This window comes from Dendropsophus ebraccatus, chromosome 12 (assembly GCF_027789765.1).
Source record: "Dendropsophus ebraccatus isolate aDenEbr1 chromosome 12, aDenEbr1.pat, whole genome shotgun sequence".
In the NCBI taxonomy this organism is placed as follows: domain Eukaryota; kingdom Metazoa; phylum Chordata; class Amphibia; order Anura; family Hylidae; genus Dendropsophus; species Dendropsophus ebraccatus.
Genome location: NC_091465.1, coordinates 77,414,319 through 77,423,106, shown reverse-complemented (window position 1 = coordinate 77,423,106; position 8,788 = coordinate 77,414,319). Strand labels below are relative to the sequence as shown.

General features: G+C 42.5%; 1 protein-coding gene across 1 annotated transcript; it reads left to right on the top strand.

Moving 5' to 3' along the window:
• Positions 1-578: 578 nt before the first annotated feature.
• LOC138769459 (chemerin-like receptor 1) lies at positions 579-1,613 on the top strand. Its single transcript, XM_069947959.1, has one exon. It carries the CDS (start codon positions 579-581, stop codon positions 1,611-1,613), a length of 1,035 nt encoding a protein of 344 aa, XP_069804060.1.
• Positions 1,614-8,788: the final 7,175 nt, after the last annotated feature.

Genomic DNA, 8,788 nt, shown 5'->3' with positions numbered 1-8,788 from the left:
GAGAATATAAAGGGGTTAATATATATATATATATATATATATATATATATATATATATATATATATATATAATTTTAAAGAACAGACTTGTTATCCTCTTTCCTGTCGATAATACAACAGCAATGCTCTTGACTAGGAAAGGAGTAATTTGGTCAAGATTTTTATATGAACTTGTATTTTGTATTTTTTTCCCCCATAAAAACATCTGTTGGGTTTTGGAGGTTATTTGGGGGTCCATAAAGCTCAGGTGACCTCTGACACAAGGCTCCTCTCTGGCTCCTCAATGTCCTGCTGATCTGCACCACAATGCCTGGAATCGACATGGTGTCATTCAGCCTAGATCCAGTTACAGCAGTTCCAAAAAGCAATCGTATTGTTCTCCGTCAGTTAAATAAATAACCCAATAAATTGCCAGTATTTTTTTTTTTTACAGTACATAAACCAAATCTGAGTCACTTAACAACTATGGACACAAGTGCAATAATAATAATAATTTATAACAGTTTTATATCGGTCTTTTATTATATTCTATTTTCCAGTAACTATTCCAGACGTGTTTGATGCAGAATACAAAAATAATGGAGAACGCAACAATTTTTGTTTCCTTGGTAAATGGCAACCATTCTCAATATACAGATGAACATGCAAAAAATTATACAGTAACTGAAACAAGACAAGACAGCAATCATACATCTAATATATATGAAGACATAATCGGGGTGGTCTACTCCATGTTTTGTTTACTGGGAATTGTAGGAAATGGTCTTGTCATCTGGTTCGGCATCTTCAGGATAAAGAAGACGGTCAACGTGGTGTGGTTCCTCAGCTTGGCTGTAGCCGATTTCTCCTTTGTGTTTTTCGTTTCATTGAGAATTACACAAATTATATTAAAATATTGGCCATTTGAAAAATTTATGTGCCAACTAACCCAGTTCATACTTGACCTTAATCTGTGTGTCAGTGTCCTCCAGATCACAGTGATCAGTATAGACCGATGCATCTGTGTGGTGTTCCCGGTATGGTGTCACAACCACCGGAGGCCAAGATTGGCTTATATCATTGTCCTGACCATTTGGATAATTTCTTTTGTTCTGCCATTGCCCTTTATAATACAATCAGACGTCGCTAATATAAATGAAGTGATGATATGTATTTTAATAATGAGTGAATCTAGGTGGCTGATAAAGATAATTGTGGAGTTAGTATTACTCTTTCTTCTACCTTTCATCATCATCGTCTCCTGCTATATCGTCATTGTCTTACACTCGAAAAGGAAACGTATCTTTGCCTCTTCTCGGCCTCTTAGAACCATTGCGGCCGTCATCATTGCCTTCTTTATCTGTTTGTTTCCTGTTCGTTTGTTTACCCTTCTCATTACATTTGCGAGTAGTATGTTTGACTTTTATGGACTTTATTACACATTTTCAATCACCATTCTCCTGATAGTCTTGAATTCTTGTATTAACCCCGTCCTCTACGTCTTCATTGGTCGAGATTTCAAGGCAAAATTCTGTGGCTCCTTCCAGGCTATATTTGAAAAAGCTTTTATAGAAGAGGACAAGGCAGCGTCTGAGAGACAGGAAGGATCTACGGCTCTTCAAAGCTTACATTAACCCTACAAAGGAGATGAAGCCACAGGATTATCAGCACTCAAAATTTTATATATATACATATATATATATATATATATATATATAATTTTTGAGTGCTGATAACCCTGTGGCTTCATCTCCTGTGGCTTCCCATTATAAGACACACCTGGTGATAAGACAACAATTTGAGTTTGTCAATGAGTTTGTTTCCGTTCATTGTGTAGCGTTGGTGATGTGTAACTGCAGCTTAGCTCCCAACTTGAATGAGAGCTGAGCTGCAGTTACAGCTGTGTAGTGCTATAGGCAAAATGTATCAAGTTGCCAGATTGTTCTTTCCAGTCTGACACAGTGCTCTTTGCTGCCACCTCTGCCCATGTCAGGAACTGCCCAGAGCAGGAGAGGTTTTCTATGGGGATTTGCTGCTGCTCTGGACAGTTCCTGACATGGACAGAGGTGGCAGCAGAGAGCACTGTGTCAGACTGGAAAGAATACATCACTTCCTGCAGGACATACAGCTGCTGATAAGTATTAGAAGATTTTTGAATAGACGTAAAAGACGTATCTATATAACCTTTCTGCACCATTCTACCTAATTTCTCAATATGTTAAGAATAATTATATTTAATTGTGTTGTGCAAGTTGTCGAAAATGTATTACAGGATTGTTGCTTATGGATACTAGTGGTCAGTTCTTAGCCCTACATTTGGTAAAGAAATGTGTAATAATAAAATGTTCTATGTTGTATTGTTAAAAAAAATAGGGGTTTATGTGATTTGCATTGCATTGTGTTTTTCGTTATCATTTATATATATTGTACTCAGTGTCCTAGAATTTTGGAATTAGAGTTGTGGATAACTGACATATTGTTCAGCAGAGAGATACATTAGGATTATGCTACACATTACAGGAACCTTGTAGGGGAACCACACGTGGAAAGCTTGTGCTCTTGTGCTTTATTTCTGTATTTCATTTAGTGTAAAAAGGAAAACATTTGTGCTACAATATCGGCACTCAGTGCAAGTCTTTTCCTGGGCGTCTGCCCGGCATGGAGCAATGGGGTCCGGACTGCCACCTCCCAGTGTGACGAAACCCCCTCCACTGTGTCATGCAGCTCCATTAGAATCAATGGAGCCGCATCACAGAGGGGAGGGGACATGGTAAAAAAAAGTGATTTACCTGATGATACATTTGCTTTAAATGTAGTTTTATAAGATCTGTGGCATAGCTATCATGTAGGCAGACCATGCAACTGCTACAGGGCCCAGGGTAAAGCATGGCCCAGGGTACCACTTACAGCTACCCAGCAGCCAGCAATCGCAGGAAATCAGATATCAGTATGACAGCTGATTTCCTGCCGTAACTGCCAGGGCAGAAATTTACTGCTGCGGGTAGTTTGCTAGATGGCTGGCAAGATTTCCTGCAAGCTGTAACTTCTTAGGAGCTCCGGATCGCCCATGTGATGGGAGGTTATCAGAAAACACAGGGATGAAGCAACTTAGAAAAAGAAATAAATGTATTGAATCCGACTGTATCAAGCAGAAGAGAACACCTGGGATTTAGCAAGAGTCCATCAGTCCTCTCCTCTAAGCGGTGGCTTCCACTGGATCCCACAGAGGTGCTGTGCTCCCACCAGCTCCCCTTCTCTCAGATCCTTATAGATCTTCTCCCTTCCTGGGACCCCAGGATCTGGCTGCAGCCTCAGGGCCTGGCTCCTTCATCACATCACAGCCAACTGCCCCCTGTGTTCTGGGTTCTTCGTCTTCTGGTCCGTATGTTGGGGGTGGGGTGCATAACCTACAGCCCCCTGCTATAAATTACCCAGCAGAAGGTGATAAGAGTCGATGCTGCCCTGCCCCCTTCCTTCTTCTCCAGACTTCTTTTCTCTGGTTAGGAGTCCACAGCCAGGTACATTGTCACAGCCCCCATTTTTTTGGGACATATAAATAACGCTCATACAGATGTAGCCAGGGTTAACATGATCCCTGACACAGCAATTGTGTCAGGGTGCTGTGTTAAGTCAATTAGAGTGTCGAGTTAAATGCGTCATTGTGATCAAGTTAACACAGGCTACATCTGTATTTATCAAACATGGTGTACAGTGAAACAGGCCCAGTTGCCCCTAGCAACCAATCAGATTCCACCTTTCATTCCTCACAGACTCTTTGGAAAATGAAAGGTGGAATCTGATTGGTTGCTAGGGGCAACTGAGCCAGTTTCTCTTTACACCATGTTTGATAAATCTCCCCCAAAGTGTTTACTTACCGTATTTTTCGGACTATAAGGTGCACTTAAAATACTATGATTTTCTAAGAAATTGTAAGTGCGCCTTATAGTCCAGTGAGCCTTATATATGGACCGGGACAGCTCCGGCCTCCATGGCGGAGATAGGCTGCTGAGCTCACATCTCCCCGCCGCACAGCACAGCGCTCCCTCACCTGGACTCCCGGCCCATGGCTCCGCAGGCCTGTCCTGCTGTCCCGCTCTCCCGCTGTACCTCTCTCCCGTTGTAGCGCTGTACTGTTCTCCCGCTGTCCCGCTCTCCCTGCTCACCGCAGCCCAGATACAGGCTCAGGCATAGGCTTCAGGCATAGACTTTCATCCAATAGCGCCACCTAGTGGCCGGAGGTTATAGAGCAACACTGTACTGTACTGAGGCTCCTAACTATGGTGGTCACAATGCTCCATGCAGAATTCTGCCAACTTCTGCCTATCCTGCATTGTGCATTACGGCCACCATAGTAAGGAGCTTCAGTAAATACAGTACTGTGATCAGCAGGTGACATAGTAAGGAGCCTCAGTAAGTACTGTGATCGGCAGGTGACTTACGTTTTTCGTTCATGCAAACTTATACACTATAATGCGGTGCGCCTTATAGTCCGGTGCGCCTTATAGTCCGGTGCGCCTTACATATGAACCTAGATGGCTTAGCAGGCTAAAATTTAAGGTGCGCCTTATAGTCCGGTGCGCCTTATAGTCCGAAAAATACGGTATATGTCCAAAAGCAGTGCTGGGGGCATATAGGAGCTTTTCTTTTTTATAGCTATAACAATGTTTTTTACCTGACTGGTTCCCTTTAAGTTTTGTGTGGCGTTCTCCTTTAACCCCTTCAAGACCTGGCCCAAAATGACCCAAATGACCGCGCCAATATTCATTTTTGCGTTTTCGTTTTTTTTCCTCCTCCCCTTCTAAGAGATCTAGCACTTTCATTTTTCTATCTACAGGGCCATGTAAGTGCTTGTCTTTTTTCAGGAATAGTTGTACTGTGTAATGGCGTCTTTCGTTCTACCATAACATGTATGATGGAACCCCAAAAATATTATTTATGAAAATATAACTACAACTCCCAGCATGTACTGACAGCCTGTGACAACACTACATCTCCCAGCATGTACTAACAGGCTGTCATTTGTATAAGAACTTTCAATTTACACTAGGTTAAAGTTTACAAAGGGAGCAGTGCTGTTGTTAAAACAGAAATTACAAATGTGATAAGCAGTAAAAAAAAAAAAAAATACTGTTCAATAAATATGTATTATTGCTATAACGCAGTATGTGTAAATAAAACAGTTAGAAATATGACTGTGTTTCTGCTATTTCTTATGGATATACACAGTTGCTATTGCTCTGTCTAAAACACCCCTTTAACTGCATGTAGTAAATGGCAATGTGATTTGGAGACTATTATGGAGACTAATTGGAATCTGGCTCATCAAGTCAGCCCATTGCTGCCCCTTAGAGAAGCACACCTCTCTCTCACATAGTACATAGGCATACATACATACATACATACATACATACATACATACATACTAGAGATGAGCGAGTAGTGAAATATCCAAAATCTCGAAATTCGATTCAAACAGACTGCGATGTTTGACTATTCAATCGAATATCGATCTCTATTAAAGTCTATGGGAGAAAAAATGCTCATTTCTTAGTGACCTCCAAATGGTCGAATTTCCGTTTCCAAGTCCACAATGACACATCAGAAATTGATGCAAACACCTCTGGAATGCAACTAGGACAGCAGGGGAAGCATGCCTGGGTGCATCTAACATGCCCAAGTTGCAATATTGCACCACTATCAAAGCCTCTCAACAATACACTCCAAACACAATATATGGCGACAGGTGCCAGGTGTTTTACTGGGCAATCAACTACTGCGACAATTACTAGCTAGGACACAATAGTCTGACCCAAGTCTATGCAAGATAAATGTAAACTGCGTGACTGCCTGTCTGTGTCACTATCTGATATTCTGCTAGACAGTCTATGCACTCTTAATAGAGGAAGCAGCTATATGCTGTCTGTGCTGTGTAGTGGCCCTGATAAGGGCTTTTATGGACTCTCCTGCCTACAATCTTCTAAAATCCTCACTGTCCCTACTCCAAAATCCATACACTCAACTACCTACAACACGTACACTGAAGGAGGAAGTGGATACACTGCAGCCTATTCTTCACAGTGAGCAGCAGCTGCTTGCATGTCTGTAAGAATAAGCTGATGTGCTGGTAGCCAGTTAATTTGCTGATTATCCGCAGACATGTTGTGCTTTGTATAGTTGTAGCCCTAAAAAGGGCTTTTGGGCTTTTCCTACCTACAATCATCTAAATCCGCACTGTCCCTACTTTAACCTCTCTCCCTGACTACCTTCAAGATGGCATCTCATGACGAGCCAAGTTCTTATACTCTGAAGGTCACATGAGTAAGCCAGCCAATGATTGTAGATGCTGTTCTCACGATGCTAGCATGCTCCTAGAGCCTGTCAAAATCCTTCCGCCCCCCATGGTTAATTGCATGAAAAAGGCGCCAGGCAAGGGGGCTGGAGAAACAAATTTTTACAGTGTTTTCGGTCGGATGTACTGTTGTCTGCACCCGAAGCGCATATTGATAAATGTTCCCCACAGAGTTTACAAGATACAAAAAATAATAGGTCTCAGGGGAAGCAAATTGTCCAAGCTGTGGAATGCGTGATTGGTCCATATGTTATATGACTTTCATGAACTTAACTGGCGGGTGTATTGGACGTCACTAAGAAAGTTTTCATTGCTGTTCCCAAAGTTCCCAGTGTGCTGAGGTTGCCATACCAGACCCGCAAAACCATAGCTATAAACTGGTTATAGGTCAACTGTCCCACCCTAGCAGAATATACTGCTAGAATAAATCGTGTAATTAGACTTGAACTTAGAAAATTTTAACTCTTTTGGGGCAAGTGGATCGATATACAAAGGATACCCAGTGGCATCTTATCGCAACTTTGCAGAGGTAAAAATGGCAGGTGATTAATCTGAGGTCAAGTTGCTGATGACCTCATAGTGGTTAACCCTCACGGCATTACAGAGTACAAAAACAGAGGGCCAGGGAGCTGTTTAGATGAGCCATCTCAGAAGGGAGGAAAGAGATCAGAGCGAGACAAAAAAAAAACAGCTCACATACAGTCATGGCCAAAAGTTTTGAGAATTATACAAATATAAAATTTTACAAAGTCTACTGCTTCAGTTTTTAAAATGGCAATTTGCATATACTCCAGAATGTTATAAAGAGTGATCAGCTTAACAGCAATTACTTGCAAAGTCAATATTTGCCTAGAAAAGGAACTTTATCCCCCAAAACACATTTCAACATCATTGCAGCCCTGCCTTAAAAGGACAAGCTAACATAGTTTCAGTGATTGCTCCATTAACACAGGTGTGGGTGTTGATGAGGACAGGGCTGGAGATCAATTTGTCATGATTAAGTAAGAATGACACCACTGGACACTTTAAAAGGAGGCTGGTGCTTGGCATCATTGTTTCTCTTCTGTTTAACATGGTTATCTCTAAAGAAACATATGCAGTTATCATTGCACTGCACAAAAATGGCCTAACAGGGAAGAGTATCGCAGCTAGAAAGATTGCACCTCAGTCAACAATCTATCGCATCATCAAGAACTTCAAGGAGAGAGGTTCCATTGTTGCCATAAAGGCTCCAGGGCACCCAAGAAAGACCAGCAAGCGCCAGGACCGTCTCTTAAAAGTGTTTAATCTGCGGGATGGGGCTACCAGCAGTGCAGAGCTTGCTCAGGAATGGAAGCAGGCAGGTGTGAGTGCATCTGCACGCACTGTGAGGCGGAGACTCTTGGAGCAAGGCCTGGTCTCAAGGAGGGCAGCAAAGAAGCCACTTCTCTCCAGAAAAAACATCAGGGACAGACTGATATTCTGCAAAAGGTACAGGGAGTGGACTGCTGAGGACTGGGGTAAAGTCATTTTCTCTGATGAATCCCCTTTCCGATTGTTTGGGACATCTGGAAAACAGCTTATTCGGAGAAGACGAGGTGAGTGCTACCACCAGTCTTATCTCATGCCAACTGTAAAGCATCCTGAAACCATTCATGTGTGGGGTTGCTTCTCAGGCAAGAGAATCGGCTCTCTCACAGTCTTGCCTAAAAACACAGCCATGAATAAAGAATGGTACCAGAATGTCCTCCAAGAGCAACTTCACCCAACCGTCCAAGAACAGTTTAGCCATCAACAATGCCTTTTCCAGCATGATGGAGCAAAGGTGATAACTAAATGGCTCAGGGAACAAAACATAGAGATTTAGGGTAGGGATGGTCCGAACCTGCAGAGGTTCGGGTTCGTATGAACCCGAATGCTCGGCATCAGATTCCCGCTGTCTGCCCGCTCCGTGCAGCGGGTGGATACAGCGGGAGGATCATCTGGAAAAATGGGATACAGCCTATGGCTATGGCTGTATCCCAATTTTCCAGGCGGTCCTCCCGCTGTATCCACCCTCTCCACGGAGCGGGCAGACAGCTGGAATCATTGCTGAGAGTTCGGGATCGTACGAACCCGAACCGAAGCAGGTTCAGACCATCCCTAATTTTGGGTCCATGGCCTAGAAACTCACCAGATCTTAATCCCATTGAGAGCTTGTGGTCAATCATCAAGAGACGGGTGGACAAATAAAAACCAAGAAATTCTGACAAAATGCAAGCATTGATTGTGCAAGAATGGACTGCTATCAGTCAGGATTTGGTCCAAAACTTGATTGAGAGCATGCCAGGGAGAATTGCAGAGGTCCTGAAGAAGAAGGATCAACACTGCAAATATTGACTTGCTGCATTAACTCATTCTGTCAGTATAAGCTTTTGTTACTCATAATATCATTGCAATTATATTTCTGTATGTGATAAAAACATCTGACAAACACACATG

What these genes read in the sequence shown, in the direction of transcription:
- LOC138769459 (XM_069947959.1), top strand. Translation starts at nt 579, where the DNA reads ATGGAGAACGCAACAATTTTTGTTTCCTTGGTAAATGGCAACCATTCT.